General features: G+C 36.1%; 1 protein-coding gene across 1 annotated transcript; it reads right to left on the bottom strand.

Annotated features, from left to right (window-relative positions):
* Nucleotides 1–6,437: 6,437 nt before the first annotated feature.
* On the bottom strand, nucleotides 6,438–8,173 carry LOC133801330 (inorganic pyrophosphatase 1-like). Its single transcript, XM_062239499.1, has 4 exons — nucleotides 7,909–8,173; nucleotides 7,671–7,792; nucleotides 7,361–7,568; nucleotides 6,438–7,058 (listed from the first exon to the last, which is right to left on the bottom strand). The coding sequence occupies exons 1-4, from the start codon at nucleotides 8,047–8,049 to the stop codon at nucleotides 6,708–6,710; spliced, it is 822 nt and encodes a 273-aa protein (XP_062095483.1). The 5' UTR covers nucleotides 8,050–8,173; the 3' UTR covers nucleotides 6,438–6,707.
* Between the last annotated feature and the right edge of the window lie 17,409 nt (nucleotides 8,174–25,582).

Genomic DNA, 25,582 nt, shown 5'->3' with positions numbered 1-25,582 from the left:
GATAGTGGGCTCGAATGTCTTCTTGCTCCCGTGCGATCTCGTATTCTTTAATCCGACGCTGGTTCCGGGCAAAGATCGATTCCGGGCTCGGAGATTTGGGCTCGTAAGGAATTGCTCGTAGTGACCCCCACCGTCTTTCCGGATTCTGTGACATCTAACGAGAAAGAAAAAATGGTGAGGGCCATGCATGCAAGGATCACGAGCTCGAAAGAATGAGCTCGGAGATTTAAGGGCAAGAAACTAAGGATTTAGACGCTCGCTAAGGGATCAGGGCGCGTGTCCCACAGGGAAGAAAAAGAACGTGGATGATTTTTTGAAAATCCCGAAGTTCAAGGGAAAGAAAGGTGGCGGTTAGCCAGGAAAGGGCTTTTTCGGGTTTCGTGTAATTGTCAAGAATAAGGGTTTTTACCCGAAAACTTGGTGTGCAAGAAACATAGCCTAAAATTTTCAAAACCCAGAAAGTTGAAACCACATTCAAACGTTGAATCTGGATATAAACCAGAGACGAACTTCCAGAGTGAAAATCCAGAAAGCCTAAAAACCTATCGGTTCAAACCCTCCTATCGCATCATGCTAATAACGTAAACTAACATACACAGCAAGCACAGTATAAAAGGAACAACAAAAATGGCGTAATTACACAGTAATGGGGAGTGCAGCGAAATCGTCGAGTGGAGAAGAGGTTGCAGGAAAGAACTCACTGACTCGTACAAACCAGGATTCTTTTGTTTCTTCGGCCTGGAAAACATGCAATGAGCATAAACTGTGGTAAGAGGTTTAGGGAGTGTTTCTTTTTTCTGGTCTGTGATGAGAAAATGTGAAGAAGACGAAGAGGGAGTCTTGCATAAATAGGTGGGAAAACTGAATTAATCAGGAGCGTTGATTGAAATCCTCAACAGATCGAATGGAGGGGAGTCAATGATAAGATAGCGCCGAAAAGCTGTTAGACGAACGATCGTGGGCATGTTCCCAAGGTACTCAAGTACCTAAAGTGAGCAATACCCATCTGGCACGTGTCCGTTTTTAAGAGTGTGACGGTATGGTTCCCGAAAAGAGTAGTTCAAAAGTTTCCTTCTCTTAGGATTCGAACAAATACTTTTGAGGGGGCAAAATGTTATACCCAGATTTCGAGCCGTAGCAAATATGACCTCGAAAGCTGAGTTCGCATTAAATGGTCTCGTGAGGGTTAGGGTATGCTCTACGATTGTAAATCGGAGCCTGCAAAGTATGGTACAGACCTCGAATATGGTGACCTCGAAATGATCTCGATCTCGAAGGATAGCTCTGTGAGCCCCTCATCTTCAGAAACAACTTCGGAGCAGGGATCTAGAGCTCGATATGCCATCTCGAAAGAAATGTCAGCTCGGGAAGTGTCAGTGGCTCGCACAATGACGTGAAGCCTTGGAGATACGCAATGACTACCTTGAATATCTACAAGTGTTGTAGATATGGGATATGATCCTCATTTATTGATGTAAATCCCCAAAAATCGTGGGATATTATTTAGTCAGTTATGCGTTTCCTGATCTTTGGGGAACGTTTCCTTCTATATCTGATTATTGGCATTTAAGGCCATTTAATTTTATTCACAAAAGAGTAACTACCCAAAATATGTGGGATAGTATTCTGCATCCTTCTCTATAAATAGAGAAGTGATGCACCATTGTAAAGGACCGAATTTCTGATTCTTGAGAGAAAACTCTGGAGAATTCATGCTAAAGGATTGTTCAGAGATAATCTTGAGATTAATAACAGAGACTCGTGGACTAGGCAGATTTAACTGCTGAACCACGTAAAAACCGCGTGTCTGATTCGTTTGTTTGTTTTAGCCATTGTCTTTAATTGTTTACGTGCTCTCTTCTTTTATCTGTTGACGAAAAACGGCGTCAACATATTGAAATAGTCATTTCATAAAAGAAATCATATTTTTAACATAAAGTTGTAATAATCAATATAATGATAATAATATAAATATAAATATTTATATTATTATTAATTAGTCATAATATCAATTCCAGTGATATAATAAATATACTTTCTCCAAAATTCACTGGTCTTACAAATATCAATAACTGTAAGAAACTAATATTTGATATTATCTTAATATTCAAATATTAATAAAAATATTAATATACAATAATAATGGTTAAATAATAGGTTTACTATAAATCACACTTTTCATATATATATACATGAATCTGTATTCTTGATTTATTTAACAAAATAATAACAATATTAATTAAAATTACTTAATCATAATAATTTCCATATTAATATAAAATCAATTAAATATGTATTTTTATACTTTATTTAATATCTAATATTTTCTAGAAAATTGGACAGCACAACGGCTATAAAGTGGACAATTCCAAAATCAAAACCTGTATCAAAAATACATATAATCCCAGACAGCCAGTATAATTACAGAAAAATATTCCATATATCAAGAATATATAATTATATACTATAAATACACATAATAACAATTATTCTAATCAATCACAATTAAATCACAATATATAGGTCAAAGAAATTATACCAAAGTGATCGGGTTCCACAACAAGTCAAAACGTACTTCGGAACCTCGAACACTAAGTTTCGACCGTCGGTCTACGGTGGATCGCGGTGGCTCGTGGTGGGCCCACCACCCAACTATGGTAGATGTAGGAACCAGTTATTGGGTTTTGAAGCCCACAACACGAGGAACACGATGGTGGTGACGGATCGGCAAACGGATGCCCGAGGTGGCTGAATCGCAACTTTGAAGTCGCGGGGTGGCCGAACTTAAATCGACCAGTTGAGGTGTTTAATCGGCGAGTGAGCTCTAGATTCCCGCGTAGGTCGATAGTTCGGAGGCCTATGAATCCAACGGTCCAGCGCGTGGCTATAAACGGTGACCGCCGGTGGACGTTCGGTGGTCGGGCAGACGCACGCACGCGAGAGAGAGAGAGAGAGAGAGAGAGAGAGAGAGAGAGAGAGAGAGATTTTCTGAGGAGAGAGAGAGAGGGGTTCGGGTAAAAAAAGAAAGGCTGAAGCCTTTTCTTTTCTTTTTTTTTAAATTTATTTTTAAAAATTACACTTGGACCCAAAATACTAAAATTCTTTTCAAATAAGCCCTTTAGCAAAACTTTCTTAATTTTATAAAAATCCACAATTAAAATTATATGACATTTGGGTCCAATACTTGACTACTCAAGTTTCTCTCTCTTTAATCTCATTAAAAACATAAAATCATATTTTAAACACTATTTTTCCATTACTATTTCTTAAATTTATAAACTTATACATTTTATGTATTAAAACTCTGATTTATAATAAATAAATGTATTATGAAAATGTTGGATATTACATGTTAACACTTTATTCTATCTTTATTTCTAATCTTTAAATTTCAAAAACAACAAAAATATCACTTGTTCTATTTTCCTCACATTATTTATCTCTAACATTTATTTATTGATTAACTTTATTTATTTGCCTCCTTGTGGAATCGACCGCCCGATCTATACTACGACAACCGCTAAGTGGAAGTCACGTTTGGGCGTTAAACATTGGGGTCGACTGCTGGCTTGTTGTCTGATCTTGTGGTCTTTCTATGATCGTCGATTGCTGGCCTGAGGCTTGGTTGGACGTCGCTCTTGGGGTAGCATCGAACGGTTGCATGGGTGGAATTGGAGTTGGGAACCTTATCTGGGACTCATCTGCGCTACGTTGAGCGGATTCCAACATCTCCATTTTTTACTTCAACAAGGCATTCTCCTCCCTGATTGTTATGTTCTCTTGTTGCACCGTTCTGAGGCTTTCGTTATTATCTCTCATCTGGGCCATCAGGGCAGCTAGCTGAGCTTGAACGTTGATCTCTCCTTCTTCCAAGTTTTCCATGGTGATGGATGTGCGTCCCTTACTCCTCATTCAGTATGAGGGTCCCACAGTGGGCGTCAAATTGTAGAGGGGGAAATCTACAATGATCGGAAAGGATGGATCGCGAGCACTAACAACCTGTAGAACAAAGGAAGAAAGACCGTGAAAGCCTTGGGACACCGGGGTGGTGCCAGTCGAAGGGACTCCAACGGTCAAGTCAGTAAGAAATTCAAGTATAGACTAAAGAAATGTAAAGAAAGTAAAAAATAAGTAAACAAATACACCGTAGAGTGGCGGTGAGGGGATGATCTAAGTGATCGGTCCGATAGTATCAGAGAGAGATTGAGAGCTTTTTAATGAATGTTTCCTGGGACCACTGTTAGTCAACTCGTCCTTTTTATTTATAGAAGCCTTAGTGGTCAGTTGCCTAGCTCCTGAAGGATGGATGTGAGAAGTGATCCTCCTCCTTTTTAGGAGGAAGACCGATTCTTTTGGGCGAGTTAGAGACTGCTTCAGCTGATAGCATTTCTCCCACATGTTTGACATGTTCTGGGGGTATGTTTGAATAGTATTTTTGGGCTTAGGGCATGGTCATAGCTCAACGTTATTCTTGACATGTGGGCCCAAGTTTGTTTGGTGCTGAGGTTTGGCCTAGTTGTTCAAAGTAGCTTCTTACAGACTGGACTTGACGGGATTTTTAATGTTTAATGGGTTGTGGGCTGATGACATGAATGATTTGGGCCTGGTGAAATTTTTGGCCACTACAAGTACTTTTGTTGAAGAAGCAAGTGGTAATGTTGATAGTGATTGTGGTGTTTTTATTTATTAGTTGTTTGGATGTTGCAGTCAAGTTGTGATGGGTATTGATGTTCCTGAGTTAGATGTTGTCCGATTTGTTCCTGAGATTATAGTTACTCCTAATATTGAAAAGAGGAGTACCAAGCATGGAGTAGCTTTGAAGTCACATTTCAGGAATGACTGTGAATCTTCAAATGTTGGAGTTGTTTTGTAGTTTGTCTGTTATTGTAGTGTATTTGTTGAATTTTGTTTTGTTGTGTGTGTTTTTTTTAATTTTGTTTATAGTGATATGCATCATATGAATGCATTTTTTGTTTTTGTGTTTTTAAATTATGGATTATGTAAGAATATATAAATATATATATATATTAATCTTTTAGTTAGGTAATGCATACGTGATTGTAGACAAGTTTTATTATCAACGTTAAGTTGTTTTTAAAAAACAAATTAGTAATGTTTTTTTTATATATAAAAACAACACCAAAGCATCTTAAGAGCAACATAATAGAACGAAATGTAGATGATATTTATAAGTGACGGAAACGGTACAACAACAAGGCATAAACTATATGAGAAATGATTTAAAAATTTAAAAACTAATTATAAGTCTCGAGGAGTACTTGCAAACAACTGTAAATGATTGTAAAATAATAATATAATATTGAGGAAATGGAAGTGCGTGATGCAAATAAAAAGAGAGATAAAAGTTCGATTTTTTTTTAAAAAAGTGGGAGATGGGTGGTACAGTTAAAAAGTATTATTAATATTTGTTTCTTTCAATAAAAACAAGTTGCATAAAGTTTGTTAGGCATTTATGAGTTTTTAAGAACTTGTGTTTTTTTTTTTTACTTTATTTCTTCTTATCTTTTTTTTTTCTTTTTCGATGCTTAGTACTCATTATCTTTCTTTTTTCTTTTTTTGTGCCCAACACATCTCTCTCTCTATATCTTTCTTTCATTCTTTTTTTATTTATTTTATTCATCGTCTTCTTCTTCGGATTTTATCAACAACACAACAATCCAAGACCACTGTTGATTTTGTGGTGATCTTGCAACACAAAAACAACACGACATCAGAGACTGCAACATAAAAACAACACGTCATTAGTGGCCGCAACACAAAAACAACATGACATCAGAGATCACTATTGATTTATCGTTGCCTTTTGTGGTGAGCTTACGTTGACTGCACATCAACAAACAAACATATAAGTGAAACCAGATCGAGATCGGTTGTAGTTGCCGTGTTGTTTCAGGTCGAGATTGGTTGTAATCGGCGTCGTGGGTCGCCTAAGAAGGAGTGGTCTTGCCACCTACGAAGGAGAGAGCAAGTAGTTCGCGTCAGCGTCCATGGAGGTTTCTCGTCGACGTTCATGGAGTTCTCTCCTTGTTGGGTTTGTGGTGGCTGATTACGGAGCAAAGCTTCTCGTTAGCGTCGTGGTCGCCTAAGAAGGAGGCATCTTGCCGCCTGTGAAGGAGAGAACAAATAGTAATTTTGTAAAAAAAAAATGTGTGTGTGCCGTACAAAAGTTATTATTGCACTGTAATAGTAAATCTTGTTTTTTTAATGGTATTTGGTTACTTAAGAAAATAAATCCCTTTTTAATAATAGTTGGACTCTTCTTTCAAACAATTAAATCTTTCTTTTTGTATATTGGAAAAAAGAAGGTGTGCTCTTAACTCTTCCTTCTTACTTTTTGAACTCAATCACTAAAGTTGAGTTTATTACCGAGATTTTTAACAAAGAGCCAACAATGAACATGGGATGTGAGGTGAATAAATCATGGTCAAGTTAGTTCTACCGTAGGAATGTTGTATTAAATAAAGGAGAGATGGAAGAAAAGACAGAATTCTTAGAAGTCTAAAACATTGATTGTAATATGGTCAGTAATTTCAGCACAGAACAGTAAGAACTTTTGTCTCTAAATCCCAAAAGAAAAAGGGAAAAATAATTAAAGAATAAAAAAAATCAATGCTTCCGAATCTGGGCTATAGGGATTACATTATTGGGATAATAATTATGTTATAAATCTAATATATGGTATTGGTCTACTGCTGAACTGGGAGTACTTTAGGTATGGCTGAAACATCAATATTGCTTGGCATTTTGAAGTAAGTTCTAGTGAAAGCAGACTTCTCATCAATGGAAATGGTGTCAATAAGGCTGAGTAGAACATTCTCAAACTCCTCACCATCAGTCCATTCATGGATTTTGGCCTTGATGAGAAGTGGGTTCTTGGAAATTAAGTCCCATACTGGGAAATTCTTCCTTGGCATCACAAAGTCACTCTCTTTCAGCTTCAGGCTTGGGCAATAGTCACCAGCTCCATCACCCAAGTAGATGATTCTTTTGTTGCCTTCAGCTGCCACAGAGGCCTGTATTCTTTCTATAATCGCACCCTGCAAATTGGAAAAGTATATGATCAATAATTGCGATTTGGAAAATTATTAAGAAAATATATATTCATAATATTATGTGGGGTCGTAGTCACATAGCTAGTGGTCAAAATTCAAGGTTAATTGGCTGGTTTGGTTTAACATGTATTTTAACAAACTGAGCAATATGTTCCAGCATTAGTGGACCCAAATTAACTAAATTTTCTTGTTCCTTTGTATTTTAAATAAAAATTTCAGGAAATTGTAAGAACCTACTGCTTATTAAGAAGCTTAATGCCTTGAACATAATTAGATAAAATTTATACCTTGCACATATTAGGAGGGCAGGTGCCAGTAGTGCAGCCATGTGAGGAGTTTTTGAAATCATGAAAAGGTTGAATCCGAAGTCTTCCTTGTTCATCAACAAAGCTGGGATTTGTGTTGATCTCGGAAAAGTACTCCCTCAGCCCAAGATGCTTCAACATTGTCTCAATGAAGAACAGATTTGCATCACTCACAATCCTCAATTCACACCTGAAATATATCAAAAATATAATAAGAAAACAAATTCATATGTGAAAAACGAAAACAGAGAAAACTAAGGAAAGAAAAAAAAAAAACAATTCTTATACGTACCCAAGAGCGTGAGCGGCCTTAATGGCAGGAACAACTCTGGGATGTATGGGGATCCTATTAAGAACTTGAGCAATATCCTCAATGGTTTTTCCTTGCTCATGAAGCTCCATCATCATCCAATCCTGAAATTATTTTATTTTCAAGTTTTTAAACGTTCAGAGAACAAATAATAATAATAATACATTAAACAAAGTAGAACAAAAGAAAAATGCAATAACAAAAATAGTGTAATTATTACCATGAGAGAGTTCCATGGCATGGTTGGGAGAAGCTGATTGAAGAGATCTGTGGCACCCAATTCATCGACGACCCAGTTATCGCTGTCACATTCGATGATGGTCTTGTCAAAGTCAAAAATCACAATGGTATTTCTGGCCATTCTTATGAGAAAACGACTAACCTTGCGGATAAACGATGACTAGAAAACTAATTAAGAATAAAGTGCAGAAGAACAGTAAGAATAGAGAATTTTTTCTCTGTTGGTTTGGTTTGTGAGATGTGAACAAAAAACAGTAGAGGAGACTGGTTTATATAGTCACGGATTTGGGTTTGTATTTTGGAAGAGGAATGATTTTATTATATGAATAAATAAAGGTTTTTGAATGTCACGTTCCAACAATGTTCGTATAAAAATGTACGTACAGTCGTCAGATTTGATGACTGTTTTGAGTTTGAAAAGGTTGACCATGTGTTGAAATGTATTATTATTATTATTATTATTATTAATAGTTGGGTTAGGAATAGCAAAAAACGCGGGCATAAAATAATATTCGAGAGGTATAGAATTGAATTGAACCCAAGAAGACAGAAGAGGAGGTAGGAAATAGGAATATTCGGAGGAAGGTCCGGAGCATGATTCTGTGCCTGCTCCCTTATTCTAATTAGGACTAATTCAAGTTTCTTTTAATTAAATGATAATCGAGTTTTTTTTTTCTTTTTCACCTTCCAAAAGGTTCACTGAACTATTTTGTCCAGCATGCAACCGAATAACATAAATATATTATAATACAAATTAAACCAAAACATTATTTATTATTTATGTTAACTTTTAAATAATAATAAAACTAAAATATAAATATCATTCAAATTATATTTCAATCACAAAAAGCTTGAGAAATATTATTCTAATTTTTTGTACTATTTGTATTAATATAATAATATTTTATAACATTTAAATTTATATTAATATAACTATTAAATATTTACTTTTGTATTTAATATTATTATAATAATTATATTTTATAATATTTAAATTTATATTAATATAATTACTAAATATTTATTCTACCAAAATTTATAAAAATTAAGATTATATATTATATATTATTATGCTAATTATATTTTGTAACATTTGAATTTATATTAATCTAATTATTAAATATCTAATATCGTATTAAATATTAATATAATAATGATATTTTATAATATTAAATTTATATTAATATAATTAATAAATATGTATTTTTAATTGATTTTAAAAGCATATTTCGATAAATATTTGTAATATTCTGTTAAAATTAATAAAAAAATTGTTAAAATCAATAAAAAAGGGTTAAATACACATCTTTGTTTATATGAATGATATATATATATACTAGATATAAACAATGTGTAATATATGCATGTTTGCTTAGTTCTATTTATACAATTTATGAATTATTTTTATTAAATTATATTAATGTCATATAAATTTTGAAATGAATATCTTATTTTAATTAAATAATTTATTTATGTTTGTTTAAGTTTATGTTTGTTCTAGATTTTGAATTTGGGAGTGACAACAAGAGATTATATATTATATGTTTAATGTAATATTAAATATTATACGTGAATTTTAAATTTAAGTTTCTTGGTAGTTTTTTTGAAAGAAAACAATTTGTTGCTAATTCACAGTAGATTATATTATATGTTTAATAAGATATTATTCTAATAAGTGAGTTTAAGTTTAATTCAATTTTATTTAAGTTATAAAACATATGATTTTATTATTTATAAATAATTATCATTGTAAAATATCTTGTTCACCCTCGATTTGACCAACAACACAGAGTCAAATATACGAAAAAAGATAAAACGACAATTAAGAATTTAATCTAATGTTGTTGACGTCATTTTTCGTCAACAGTGAAAGAAGTGCACGTAAACAATTACTAGTAATGGCCAATTAAAATATGACAATACAAAGCACGATTTTTTACGTGATTCAGCAGTTAAATCTGCCTAGTCCACGAGTCTCTGTTATTAAACTCAAGATTATCTCTGAAAATTCTTAAGCATGAATTCTTCAGAGTTTTCTCTCCAGGTTCAGAATTTCGGTCCTTTACAATGGTGCATGACTTCTCTATTTATAGAGAATGATGCAAAATACTATCCCACATATTCTGGGTAGTTACTATTTTTGTGTAAATAAATTAAATGGCTTTAAATGCCTGCAATCCGATATAAAAGGAAACGTCCCCTGAAGACCAGGGGACGTATAACTAATCAAATAATATCCCATGATTTTATGGGATTTACAATAATAAATGCAGAACACGTCCCTTATAGACAACACTTGTAGATATTCAAGGTCATTATCATATATCTCCAAGCCCTTATTTTTCCAGGTTTCTCATCAGCTTTCGAGCTAATGACATCTCCCGAGGTCACATGGCTTCGAGATTATACGCGCGTCAGGCTCGGCACCCTTGATTCGAGGTCTTCCCTGAGGATAGATGCGTCTTGGGAGCTACCCTTCGAGATCGTGAATATTTCGAGGCCACCGCATTCGAGGTCGTCTCAGTCTTGCAGGCTCGATATTTAGTCCTGGAGCATACTTCAAACTTTACGAGTCCATTCGTTGCGAATCCAACTTTCGAGGTCACATTTAACATGGCTCGAAATCTGGGTATAACAAATGTAAAAGAAGAAAACAGCAAGGATTTATAGTGGTTCGACCCCAAAGAATGGTAATGACCTACGTCCACTTAGTGTTATAACACCATCCCCTACTCTCCGTTCTAAATCTGATGAGGATGATGCTATTACCATTTGGAGTGAAACTCTTTCCCATACCGAAATTCTTCCAACCACTCCAAAGAAAAATGGAAGTTATCATACTGATGTGATAGATTTAATCGTTGAGGAAATCATAAACATATTTTCCATGAAACATTCACCAAATTTCCTCCACGATTTTGAAACCGAACATTTTCTTTATCCTGAAAATATTACTAACGCTTCTATTTTTGAGACGCATGATCAAAGAAAATTCATTTTTGATACAGGATAGTACGCAAATATGCAGTTGGTAGACTTACCTGAGAGCGATGCTTTTGACTACCAAAGACTGATCAGGTTTTATCTTTCTTTTTAGTATGCTTTATTTTAATTTGTGTCTTTATTTTATGTTACGAATTTTACTTTTTGGGGTTTTGTTGTTGGTTATCATATTCCATTTTTCTCGCACAATGAGCTTAACGTTAGACATTGAGGACAATGTCTCATTTAAAGTTGGGGGTAGTATGCATATTCATGCGTTAAAATATATTTTCATTACCTCCATTTTGAAATTTTGAGTTAATTTTTTGCAAAATTCATGACAACAAAATCTTGGTGAGATAGTTTTTGTTATTTTTACTATTGGGAAGTAATTTTTTTTAGAGTAATTTCATGCGCAACCAAACATTGAAAAAAAATTCACACATTCAATTGAGAAAAATCCTAAAGTCTAAAACTTTTAATTCTTGTGAGATGTGAGAATGAGAAAACATCTTTGAAAACTTCTATTGATCATTTGAGTTGGTAAAATTAATTTTTGGATTTAAAACATAACAATTACTAGAGGGATAGATTTTTGTTTTAAAGAGCCTTTGTTGTATTTTAATTTTCCTTTTAATTTATTGTAATTTTATTCTTATGTTGTCTCTTATAAAAAAAAATTATAAAAAAAAAAGAAAAAAAGAAGAAATATATTAAAAAAAGGGAGAACAAGAGCAATATTTTTCATCTTCATCTTTTGAAGTTTTGTTGAAGGAAAAAAATTGTCAAATAAAAAAAATCAACATTACTACATTTATTTTCAATTTATGTCATAAAAAGAAAAAAAAAGTTTGTGTATTTTATTTTTGTTCTTTATTTTGGCTATTAATATCATTATGTAAAATCTCGAAGGTTCTTATGTCATCTAGATTCCAATTAATTTATTAGTCTATCTTTTGATCAATATTCTTTAACATTGTTTGTCCTAAAACGATAACATCCACTTTTGAGTGTTAATTGATTAATTTCCAACTCCAAGAGTGTCAACCATCTTCCATAAAAATACTTTCAATACCCTTGTGAGGATTTGGAGTTGAGACTTTATTCTTTGGTGATTTTTTCAATATTGTTTGTGTTAATTTTGGAAAGAAACGATATGGTTTGGTGCACACACACAAAACTCTTGAATTACAACTTTGATAGTTTTAAATAGCATTTTCTAAATTCTCACTAAACATTTTGTTAAATGATTTTGCATAATTTAGCCCACTAATTCATCTTGGTAATAATTTTTATCCGCTTGAATTGCTAGGGACTAGCAATAAGCTAGTTAGAGGTTGTGATTAGAGGTGAAAAGTGCACCTTTATTGATCTTAAATGTCAAAATAAATTAAGTTTTGATTATTATTTTCATTTAATTAATATGATATATTTTATGGATGAAAATATTTGATCATGATTTAATTTATTTTTATTTTGTAGGAATTAATTGATATTTTGGCATAAAGAAAAAGAAAGAGTTAAATTTGAAAAACAAAAGGAAAAAATGGCATTTTGTTGAGGAGAAGCCCAGCTTGTCTCCTCCCCAAGCCCACCGAAGCCCAAGCTCCACATGGCGCACTCCACGCCTGCCACGCGTCCCAAGCAGTTGCTTCACCCCAGCTTCTTGACTCGCATAGCTCCAACAGTCACGCCCAAAGCCAACCTTCAGCCTTTTTCCTTTAACATAGCTGAAGGAAACACATGACCAGCAGAAAGCCCATCCAAAGCTTCCTCCGCAGGCCCAGTTCTTCCAGCCCAACACTAGCCATACGCCCAAGCTCCAGGCCCAACACTAGCAGCAACCTCAATCCCAACTTCAGCTGCTTACGTGGCCTCCTCTGATTGGCTGGGATTGGTCAATGGCCCAGCTGCCACAAGCCACATTTGGCCCAACCTTTTATGCACCTTGGGCCATGCAAATTGTCATTTTGAGCTTTAATGCTCATTTTTTTTGGTGTTTTTGAAAAAGGGTATTTTGACCATACACCAAAATAACTAGGTTAATATTTATAATAAGATTTGATTTTTCAAAATCATATTTTATTATTAATATTTCAGATTTATTTTGTAAACACAATTTTGTTGTTTAATTTCTTTTTAGTCATTTTCTCCCTCTATAAATAGGGACTCTTTCTTCACAATTTGTATGTAATTTTTAAGTAGCAAAACTCTACCAAATTTTAGTCTCATTTCTCATATTTTCTCTCTAGAATTTCATGAGAATGTCTAGCATAATAGGCTAACCTTCTTAGGAAGGTTAGGATGATCCTATATGCACTATGACTTTGTTTGGTATTTTTGATTCACCATGTGCTTAAAATTTATATATTTGAGTGATTTATTTTCTTTCATCTCTATTTCTTCATCTTACTATTTTTATTTATGTTTACTAATAGTATATAGATTTTGTCAAGCACTTTCTACGTATTATCAAATTAGTAAAAATAATATAGATAATATCTTTATCATTTTCTCCATCTCATTCATATATATTTACTTTTGCTAAATCTATATAGAATTAGTCATACTCTTTCTATGTATTTTATAAATGGTAAAAGTAATATTTGTGTTAGGTTTTAAGTCCAATCTTTTATTGCATTATTGCCAATGGTATAATGTCATTTTTAGATTTCTCATAAGATTTATCTCATCCTTCCATGGTAAAGAATAATAATCACTTGAATACATTTTTGTAAAATATATTTATGCATCAATGTTAAATCTTCAAAATGAATAGTTGGGATGTGAACTATCCATTTGTGTAATTTTTGTGAATCAAAGATCCAAATAAATAAGTATGCATATTGGTGACTCTTGATCCTTCCTACTTGTTACCTATTGTTACATCACACTTTAATCTATCTTTATTTCTAATCTTTAAATCTCAAAAACAACAAAAATATCACTTGTTCTATTTTCCTCATATTATTTATTTCTTAAACTTTATTTATTGATTAACTTTATTTATTTGCCTCCTTGTGGAATCGACCGCCCGATCTATACTACGCCTACCGCTAAGTGGAAGTCACGTTTGGACGTTAAACAGTATTGCAGATTGGTTTAATTTAGACACATTCATACCACTTAGTAACATTAAAAAATGAAAAAAAAAATTATTTTAGCTCTTGCATTTCTCTCGAATATTCGATCTGTGTATTTTACAAAATTGATCAAAATAGTACCTACACTTGATTTTAATCAAAATATTTTCAATTATAAAATTAATTCTTAGATCTTTAGCGATGTGATATGTTTAAAAAATTGGAGAATGTAGTCAAGGAATTGAGAATGAAATATTATATTTGAAAATATTTTACAAAATACTGGGTCTAAGGTGTGATTCATTTTCTAAAGAGGTATTTGCGACATTAATATCTTATGTTTTCGAGTTTATACACTTATATACCCAAAAAAAAATTCGTCGGCAAAAATACCAAATATTACCTTTTACACACTTCTATCACTACATCTTCGTTAAATATAGCACACACTAATTAAACACCACCTATCAACATATTAGTGGTCCACCTTATAATTTTTTTTTTAAAAAAAACACTTATTAATTGATAAGAGAATAAGAAAATTGTTAAACTTATCTTATTTCGCGCATTTGGTTATTTCCAAATACTTGTGTACTTTTGACAGTTTGGTTATATCCACACTGTCTTAGCTCGCGTATTTGGTTACGTCCAAACACTTGTATGTTTTTTGATAATTTGGTTATGTCCAAACTTTCTTAGCTCGCGCATTTGGTTACGTCCAAACACTTATATGTTTTTGATAGTTTGTTATTTTATTTTTCAAGTTGATGGTCTATATACCAATGATGCCCCCTTAATATCCTATGAATGTGACCATAGGTTATTATATTAAGAGAGATTGCAAAAATAAATCATATTAAACGAAATGAATCTTTACTTGACAAAATCCAAAGGTAGACAAAACAATACAAATAAACAAACATGGTTACAGGAACATCCTTCCTACACTATTGATTGTAAGGTCGTAGGCGTTCGCCATTCCATGCTCGCGGTACTAGACTCCCATCCAATATCGTCAACTTGTAAACACTGGGTCGGATGATTGACTCTATCTGGTAGGGTCCTTCCTAATTTGGCCCAAGCACGCCAGCTGCTGGATCTCATGTTGCCAAGAATACACGCCTTAGCACTAAATCTCCCACACCGAATTTTCGATTCCGAACCCTCTTGTTGAAGTACCTGGTAGCTCGCTGTTGGTATGCAGCATTTTTTAGCTAAGCTTCATTCCTTCGTTCTTCGATCAGGTCAAGAGTTTCTTCGAGCTGGGTGTGGTTCGAGGCTTGATCGTAAGCAAGGGCTCGAATTGTGGGAATTTCGACCTCAACCGGCAACATAGCCTCGCAACCATACGCCAAAGAGAACGGGGTATGTCCCGTCAATGTTCGGACCGTAGCCCTATATCCCCATAGAACTTGGGGCAATTCTTTGGGACATCGTCCTTTTGCTTCTTCCAACTTTTTCTTCAGCAAACTCTTTAGAGTTTTGTTTACAACTTTGACCTGGCCATTCGCCTAGGGATGGGCTACTGACGAAAAACTCTTTATTTTTCCATTTTTTTCACAAAAGTTAGTGAACAGATCGCTGTCGAATTGGGTTCCGTTGTCGGATACAATTTTCCTTGGTATCCCATATCGACATATGATGTTCTTCACTACAAAGTCAAGGACTTTTTTGGAGGTTATAGTTGCTAACGGTTCTGCTTCTGTCCACTTCGTGAAGTAGTCTACGGCGACTATCGCGTACTTCACTCCGCCCTTGCCAGTTGGGAGAGAGCCTATGAGGTCGATTCCCCATACCGCAAATGGCCATGGGGAGGTCATCATAGTCAGCTCGGACGGTGGAGCTCGAGGAATCATGGCGAATCGCTGGCACTTATCACACTTCTTTACGTACTCAAAAGAATCTGACTTGATGGTAGGCCAAAAATAACCTTGGCGTATGATTTTCTTAGACAGGCTATGCCCCCCAGTATGGTCTCCGCAGAACCCTTCGTGAATTTCTTCAATGATTTTCTTGGCTTCGAGTGGAGTCACACACCGAAGTAATGGCATGGAATATCCTCTTCTATACAGCCTTCCATCCATAATGGTGTAATGGGGGACTTGATACATCAACTTTCGAGCCTGGTTCCGATCTTTGGAAGGACGCCGGTCTCGATATATTTGACTATCGGGGTCATCCAGGTAGGCTCAGAATCAATCATACACACATCAACCTGCTCGGGCTCGTTAATACTAGGTGCCGAGAGATGTTCAATTGGTACGACTTTTAGCTCATCATTCTCGGTGGAAGTAGCGAGCCGAGCTAAGGCATCTGCATTCGAGTTTTGTTCTCGGGGGATCTGTTCGATCGCGTAAAACTTGAAATGTTCCAATGCTGACCTTGCTTTTTCTAAGTAAGTTGCCATTTTCGTGCCACGAGCCTGGTATTCTCCCAAAATTTGGTTAACCACTAGTTGGGAGTCGCTGTAACAATGTATTGCTTTAGCATTGAGCTCCTTGGCTATAAGAAGTCTCGCCAGTAAAGCCTCGTATTCGGCCTTGTTATTTGATGCGTTGAAGTCAAATCTCAAGGCAGAATGAAATCTGCTTCCTGCAGGAGTGATCAAAATTACTCCTGCCCCCGATCCATTTTCATTAGATGACCCATCAACGTAAAGTTTCCACAGCTCGTGGGCCGGGGTTATAACTTCATCGTTGGTCATGCCAGTACATTCCACTATAAATTCTGCCAAGGCTTGTGCCCTAATGGTCGTCCTTGGATGATAGGTGATCTCGAATTGCCCGAGTTCAACTGCCCATTTAAGAAGTCGACCTGAAGCTTCTAGCTTAGACAAGACTTGTCTTAATGGTTGATCAGTTAGTACATGGATGGGGTGCGCTTGAAAGTAGGGTCGAAGTTTCCGAGATGAGTGAATTAAGCTGAGAGTTAGTTTTTCCATCAAGGGGTATCTCGAATCTGGCCCCAGTAACATTTTACTGACATAATATACGGGCCTTTGCACCTTTTCTTCCTCTCGTACGAGCACTGCACTTATGGCGTGCTCGGTAGTGGCAAAATATAAGTATAGCACTTCTCCCGTAATAGGTTTTGATAAGATAGGGGGCTCTGCGAGGTGTTTTTTAAGCTCCTGGAAGGCCAACTCGCATTCTTCCGTCCACTCAAATTTCTTGCCTCCCCTCAACAGGTTGAAAAACGAAAGACAATGGTCTGTAGATTTCGAGATAAACCTACTTAGTGTCGCCATTCTGCTGGTCAAACTCTGGACATCTTTGTGTTTTCGAGGTGAGGGCATATCAATCAGGGCCTGGATCTTGTCTGGGGGTAAAGGAAAGCAATCCTTTGGGCAGGCCTTGTTGAGGACTGAATAGTCAATGCAGGTTCGCCATGTCCCATTGGGCTTCGGGACCAGTACCGGATTGGCGACCCAATCGGGGTAAAAAGCATCCCTAATGAATCGGTTTGCTTTTAACCTATCGACTTCTTCTTTCAGTGCATTTTTTCTATCGTCGTCGAGTTGTCATCGCTTTTGTTGCTTCGGTGGGAAGCTTTTATCGATATTTAGCACGTGGCTCACTATATTCGGACTTATTCCTACCATGTCCGAATGTGACCACGCAAAGACATCCTGGTTTCTCTTTAAAAAGCAAATTAATTGCTATTTAGTTTCTTCGCGTAGATGTTTCCCGACCTTTACCGTTCTCGAGGGATCTGACTCTTCGAGCTCCTCTAATGGTTCGAGATCAGCTTTTTCTTCCACTCTCGGGTTGATCTCTTCATCTATCTCCAAGACCGTCCCGTCCTTATTCTGAATAACGACGAGTGCTTGTTCGCTTGCCTGTTTCTTTCCTCTTACGGAAATGCTATAGCATTCCCTTCTAGCTAACTGGTCTCCCTTCAGCGTCCCGATGCCACTAGAAGTTGGGAACTTGATGGCCAGATGCCTTACAGACGAGACTACCCCCAGTCCTACCAGGGCAGGTCTCCCGAGAAGCACGTTGTAGGCCGATGGCAGATCCACTACTACAAACTCCATCATCTTGGTTACCGAGACCGGATAGTCTCCCAAGGTTACCGGGAGTTCGATGGACCCCATACAGGCAATCCTCTCTCCTGAAAAACCGTACAAGGTCGTTGCACAGGATTTTAGGTCTCGAAGCGCGAGTCCCATCTTTTCTAAGGTGGCCTTATAGAGAATGTTCACTGAGCTCCCATTGTCTATGAGAACTCGGTGAACTCTCTTATTTGCGAGCTGGAGAGTGATGACCAGTGGGTCATGGTGAGGAAACTGAACATGGGACGTGTCATCCTCGGTAAAGGTTATCGGCTGAGATTCAATCTTCTGGTTTTTTGGAGCTCTAGGTTTGGGTTCATAAGGAGACCCGTCCCCAGATTTTACCTCGTTCACATATCGTTTTTGGGCATTCCTGCCCATCCCTGTGAGATGAGGCCTGCTTGAGATGGTTATCAGGTCTTCTCCATCAATTGGAAGGGACCTATCATCTTCCCTTGCTCGGGAATTGTTGTTTTGGGCAGGTTGCGGTGCAGCTGCCCTCTGGCTGGTAGAAGCCTGATTATTACTTTGGTTTTTGACATACTATCTGAAATAACCTCTCGAGATCAATCCTTCGATCTCGTCCTTCAACTGCCTGCATTCATCAGTAGTGAGCCCAGTGTCTCAGTGAAATCGACCGTACTTGCTGGAGTCCCTCTTGGACTTCTGATTTCTCATGGGGTCTAGACGCCTGAAAGGGACCTGGTTTTCATTAGCCAGGTATATGTTCTCCCGAGACTTGTTGAGCTCAGTGTACACTTTGTACACAGAGAAATACCTTTCCCCCTTCTTCTTCTTTCCCCCTTTTGCCTCGGGGTTACTCCCTTCGTTCTTCTTTCTTTTGGAAGGGTTTTCCGCACTAGGCTTTGAAACTGGTGGGTCCACTGAGGTTGAGGCAGAGTTTACGTTTATCGTTGTAGTTACGGGCTGAGAAGTCATATTCAGTGTTGACCTCGCCTCCTCTACATTGACAAACCTCTGAGCTCGCTTTTAAACTCGGTTAAGGACCTCACCGGTTTTCTCTGCATATCGTCCCAGAGAGGACTTCCCGGCATTACTCCAGCTTGGATAGCCATTAGATGACCACTGTCATCCACATTTCGAGCTCGGGCAACTTCCAAATTAAACCTCGTAAGGTAGCTTTTCAACGTCTCGCCTGGCTGTTGTCGAATGTTGGTCAGGGTTGATGCCTCGGGTCTTACCCCGATCATGGCTCTGAACTGTTTCTTGAAATCCTTTGATAGCTGATCCCAAGAAGTGATCGAATGTCTTTTATATTTTTCAAACCATCTTTTTGTTGGTCCCATAAGCGATGCTGGAAATAACATGCATCTGAGCTCGTAACCCACATTACTTGCTCTCATTATGGTATTGAATGTACTCAGATGGTTGTACGGGTCGAACTTCCCCTCAAAAGGTGGGACATGAGGGATCCAAAACCCTTGGGGAAATGGAGTGTTGGAAATATGGGGAGCGAACGGTTCGAGCTCCTCGTCAGAATCCTCATCCTGACTTCGACCTCGCTCATTTTGCAAAAGCCTAAAGGCCTTTTCCAACTGATCAATTCTTTCTTAAACCGGGTCCGCAGGGGTTCTTGCCTGAAATTGGCTATCATTGATCACAATTCTAGGTTCGCGCCTTCGCAGGGGATCTTTGCGCCCATTTAGGCGATCTCTTAGGTCCGGGTTCGATGGGTTACCATTATCCCGATTCTGATTCAAGTGTTCCCGCAGGTCGAAGCGGTTCCTGTGGTTCCCAGTATTTTTTCAACATCGATCATACATACTGACTGATCTAGTATCTCCCGAGTCATCACTGGCAAGGCTCGTTGCATGATTATTTCTAGACGGATCTCTTTCATGCTATCTCGTCTCCGCAGTGCGAGACCGAGACATTTGACTTCTTGTAGGCTGGGCGCCTCTCCATTCCATGAAGGCTTCTCTATTTCCTTGTTTCCTCCCTGCACGCCTTTCCTCATCACCTTGAACTGGTTGAGCGTTCCTGCGAGGCGGTGAAGGGTATCTTATAGGCGATGGAGGGAATCGTATGGGTGACGGTGGCTACCACCCATTTTGAGGCCTAGATGGTCCTGAGTTCACCCGTGTTGGGTCGGTAACATTCTGCGTGTTACCAGGGATTTGAGTCCGAGCCTCTGTAGGGGCTCGATTATTCCCAGTTCCCGCTGGTAGCTTCGCAATTGAATTAACTGGAGCCCTAGCTCGAGTACTTCTTCGGGGTCTCAAGGGAGCGAATTGCTCTGCTGGTGCCGGAGGTTGCTCTGCTGGTGCCAGAGGTTGCTCTGGTCTCCTTGTGGCAGCATTTTTTTGAGGCCGTCCACGAGGCCTGCAGGGAGGAACATGCACATTCCTCGGAGGTGGGGCTTGGTTCTCACGCGGAGGTGGGGGCTGAGCCGCCTGGGCCTCTGTGGCTAACCTAGCCAACTCCTCGTTCCGCTTATTGGCCTCGGCCAACTGTTTTTTCAGCTGTAGGTTTTCAAGTTCCACAATGGGGACGTACCATTCAAGATTATAGTACATGTCCTCATCCCTTGGGGCTGGAGGTGCTGGAGGTCCCCGAGAATCGGAGGACTCGCTTCTCTCTTCAGTCTCTGGATTTACCATTAGCTACTTCCCAGGGCGTCTTGGATAGTTTCCTTCAGGAATGTTTTGATCATTCGCGGCCAAAACTGTTCAGGGATCGTACTGCTTAAGGCTCTCAATGAAATCACCAAACTGTTGACGCCGTTTTTCATCAACTTAAAATGTAGAGCACGTAAACAGTAAAAACTATGGCAAGAATAACACAATAAAACAAGGAGAGCTTTTTACGTGGTTCAGCAGTTAACTCTGCCTAGTCCACGAGTCTTTGTTATTAGAACTTAGGAAATTTCTGGAAATTCTTTAGGGATGAATTCTCCAGAGGTTCTCTCAAGATCACAAAATTTCGGTCATTTACAATGGTACATGACTTCTCTATTTATAGAGGAGATCTCAGAATACTATCCCACACGTTTCGGGAAGTTATTCTGTATATTAATAAATTTAATGGCTTTAAAGCCTGTAACTCCTATATACAAGGAAACGTCCCCTGAAGACCAGGGGGCGTATAACTGACTAGTTAATATCTATTTATTGTAGGGAAGTTACAACAATAAATATCTCTTGAATGCATGCACTGCGTCTCCTCAAGTGACCTATTAAGCCGTTCGAGATCAGCAATCAGCATCATGCCAGTCTAATTCTCTGAGTAAATTATGAGTTGCATTATTTTCCCAAGACCAGCTCGGAGTGGGTAAATACCACCGAGGCCGCCTTACTCCGAGCTCACACTCATGCCAAGCTCGGTCCACTTGATTCGAGGCTGCCCGACAATGGATATACTCCGATTGTTCTGTTTTTCGAGCTTATAAGGACTTCGAGGCTACCCATCTTCGAGGTTGCCACCTGCTTTGAAGATTCGGCGTCTAGATTAAGAACATATATTTTAGCTATCGCGAACTCACACCTGACGAATCCAGCTTTCGAGGTCACAACCTCAACTCTCGAAATCTGGGTGTAACACTTGTTGTTACATCACACTTTAATCTATCTTTATTTCTAATATTTAAATCTCAAAAACAACAAAAATATCACTTGTTCTATTTTCCTTATATTATTTATTTCTTAAACTTTATTTATTGATTAACTTTATTTCTTTGCCTCCTTGTGGAATCGACCGCCCGATCTATACTACGCCTACCGCTAAGTAGAAGTCATGTTTGGACGTTAAACAGTATTGCAGATTGGTTTAATTTAGACACATTCACACCACTTAGTAACATTAAAAAAATGAAAAAAAAAATTATTTTAGCTCTTGCATTTTTCTCGAATATTTGGTCTGTGTATTTTACAAAATTGATCAAAATAGTACCTACACTTGATTTTAATCAAAATATTTTCAATTATAAAATTAATTCTTAGATATTTAGCGATGTGATATGTTTAAAAAATTGGAGAATATAGTCAAGGAATTGAGAATGAAATATTATATTTGAAAATATTTTACAAAAAACCAGGTCTAAGGTGTGATTCATTTTCTAAAGAGGTATTTGCAACATTAATATCTTATGTTTTCAAGTTTATACACTTATATACCAAAAAAAAAAAATCGTCGACAAAAATACCAAATATTACCTTTTACACACTTCTATCACTACATCTTCGTTAAATATAGCACACACTAATTAAAATACCACCTGTCAACATATTAGTGGTCTACCTTATATTTTTTTTTTAAAAAAACACTTATTAATTGATAAGAGAATAAGAAAATTGTTAAAAATAAAATTTAAATAATAAAAAATAAAATGTAATTAATCAAACTCAATTAATAAATAAAAATAAAAAACTGAAACAAGTCTAATTATTGATTTTTTTTAAAATACAAAAATATAATTAATTAAAAACAAAAACTAAACTTTCTTCATTCCTTTTTCCTCCCCTTCATCAACAAAAAATTACCAACAAAGCAACAAATCAGATCTAAAGCAACAATCATCTACCTATTTTTCCCCAATACATATTGATAACTTTACAAAATAGAGTTATTTTACCACTTTTTATGTGCTAATTGTTGCTTAGTTCTTGAGTTCTTAATTGATTTATTAAGTTTTTAAGTAATTTTATATTTATTAGTCTTAATGTAATTTTCTAGATTTTTATATGTTTTTATAGATATTTTATTGTGTTATGTTGTAATTGAATTATTTAAAATTAGGATTGTTAGTTTGAATGCTAAAAATATGATTTTATTGAAATTAAATGTTATGTAAATTAAATTTTAATTAATGTTTTCATGAGAGTTATATGATATATTTTATTAATGAAAATATTTAATTTTAATTTAGTTTATAATTTATTTTGTAGGAAAATTATTTCATTTGTGGCTCTTGAAAAGCAAGGAAATCAAAGGAAAGGTGGCAGTTTTGAAAGAAAATAACAAGAAAAATGGCATTTTTCTTAGGCCCAAGGAGGCCTGCCCAGCCGACCCACCATTTCCTCCATCGCCTAGCCCAGGCCCACGAAGCAATCTCCTCTCCTCCCTGCAGCCATACGGCCCAGCACTTCTCAGCATCACCACCTCTTCAGCAGTCCCACGTGCCCTCCATCCAGCCGCCACCTGTCCCAAATTTTCTCACCATTCAGCCTTCACATGCCCCAGCCGAAGCACCAAAACATCTTCCATTTCCTTCACCCAGCTTTCCCCAAATGCCACAACCGAGCTCTCCCAGCATCAGCACTTCCCTTGCAGGCCCAAGCCAATTCGGCCCAGCCCAATTCGGCCCTAAAGCAGCCAGCAGCCAAAGTGCTGCCATCAGCCACCTCTTGAGCCCATAAATTTGCATATTGTCCCCTTGTCTAAAATGCCAACTTTTTACCAATTTTTCTACACATTTTTCACCACAACATTATCATTACACCCTATAATTTACCTCTACATACCATATTTATTTTATTTAATTAATTTAAATTGATTATTTTAATAACCTCACTATGGCTATAAATATGGAGTTTCAAGACCATTTTAGGGTGCTTAATTTTTGGTTACCATCTTCTTTTCTCCCATTTTCTCTCTACCATTCTCTCTTCCATTTTGGGTCTTTCAAGAGCATTTTGCAAGTATGTATGTCATTTATTTTGTAATTTCTACTCTAGTTATGTGCTTCTAATCTTTTTCATAAGATTATTAAGATCATGATGAAGCAACTTGTAACTAGGTAATATTTATGTTGTATGTTGATTTCCCTTGTAATGCAACAAAGTTTATGGATTTTTCTTCTTCATATATTTCTTTCATCTTAAATATCTTGTATTTTAGATTGTTAGAACATATTTACACTTTGTTCTTCATTAGTGCAAAAACATAATATTCTTTGTGTAAGATGTGTCATTAAATTGTACACATCCATGCTTAGAACAAAAATATTATGTTTTTCCTTATAAATAATGTTCATTGATTTATTTGTTATTTCATTAGATTGATTTACACTAAATGCTTTGAAATTATAATTTTGAAAAGTGAAGAAAAATCTTATCTTTTTAGAAGTAATTTGTGCTTAAAATTATAAATTTATTTGGAAAATGATAGTTTGATTTAGTTTAACTATCACTAAAACTTGGGAATCAATATACTAATAAATATTATTAAACTTCCATTTTGTGGATTCTAGTATCTTAATAATCTTTTCTCTTAACACTTATTTTCAAATCATTATTGGTTTATTTTTATTATCTTAAATAGCTTTATTTTTCAATCTTTTATTTTATATTCATAATATTAAAACTCATCGATCTTTGGAGCTAGGTTAGAATTTATTCATTTTGGTTTAAAATAGTTTCCTTTTCGATTTTAGACAACTCTTTTGGGTTCGATCTCGTGCTTACACAAACACTATATTCCATATACGATTCGTGTACTTGCGAGTATAAATATTTAAAACATACCCGTTTTGGGTCCATCAGATATGTTCAACCTTGCAGATCTGAAGCAAATAACCAAGATGCAATTTCATCAAAATAGAAAAACAAAGAAGAAAAACTCGTCTATATGCAGATGTCGTCCCGCCGTTGTCGTCCTTGAAGCCCAGCAGTCATTGTCCCTGAAGCCCAACCCCGCCATTGTCGTCCCTGAAGCCTTCTGGTTCTCAATGGAGATCCACTGCACTCCCACTCCAAAGTGAACAAGGAGAAGAAGGGGAAGATAAATATTAGAGATTTGAGATTATAGGCATACCAGAAGAAGCCGGGGGAGAAAGAAAGAAAAAAGAAAAGAAAATTTGTTTTACTATTTTTAATATTCTTTTATATTTATGAAAAAAAATTAATTTTTGTTTTGTTATATTATTAAAATATATTTTAATTAGCTTTTTCATTTTAAAATTAATTAATAAGATTTCTTTTTTATAAAATATGATGTGGACCAATAGAAACTCGACACGTGTCCTCCTAATTATCCCAATCGGCACTTAACAGTGCTCGCAGCGATGAATGCAACAAAATAGTAATGTTTAGTATATTTGTCGACAAAAAAAGAAATTGGGTATATAAAGTATAAATAAAAAAACATAAGATATTTATGCCGCAAATACAGAATCTGAATTATTATAACAAAACACAGTAACCGATCGTGTATTTACGAAAACACATTGACTACTCGTAGTGATGGATGCAACAAAATAGTAACGTTTGGTATATTTGCCGACAAAAAAAAGTTTGAGTATATAAAGTATAAATAAAAAACATAAGATATTTATACCGCAAATAATTATTATAACAAAACACAGTATCGATCGTGTATTTACGAAAAACACAGTAACTAAACTAGTAATTTCCCGTAAAAAATTAATCATCCTATGATTCAGCATTTTTCTTATTAAAATGGTATTATACATTTATTTTCATGGATCCTCTATTCGTGACTAATTTTCTTTCTTTTGCAAATAAATTATCAATACAAACAAAGGAGAAAAGATTAAAACAATCATAATCACTAGTTTG

Source organism: Humulus lupulus, chromosome 9 (genome assembly GCF_963169125.1).
Source record: "Humulus lupulus chromosome 9, drHumLupu1.1, whole genome shotgun sequence".
NCBI classification, from domain to species: Eukaryota; Viridiplantae; Streptophyta; class Magnoliopsida; order Rosales; family Cannabaceae; genus Humulus; species Humulus lupulus.
This window is presented reverse-complemented; position numbering and strand designations above follow the sequence as displayed.

What these genes read in the sequence shown, in the direction of transcription:
- LOC133801330 (XM_062239499.1), bottom strand. Translation starts at nt 8,049, where the DNA reads ATGGCCAGAAATACCATTGTGATTTTTGACTTTGACAAGACCATCATC. An exon ending in AAGGCCGCTCACGCTCTTGG is followed by an intron (nt 7,569 to 7,670) that starts GTACGTATAAGA and finishes GATATATTTCAG; the next exon opens with GTGTGAATTGAGGATTGTGA. An exon ending in GCCCTCCTAATATGTGCAAG is followed by an intron (nt 7,059 to 7,360) that starts GTATAAATTTTA and finishes TCCAATTTGCAG; the next exon opens with GGTGCGATTATAGAAAGAAT.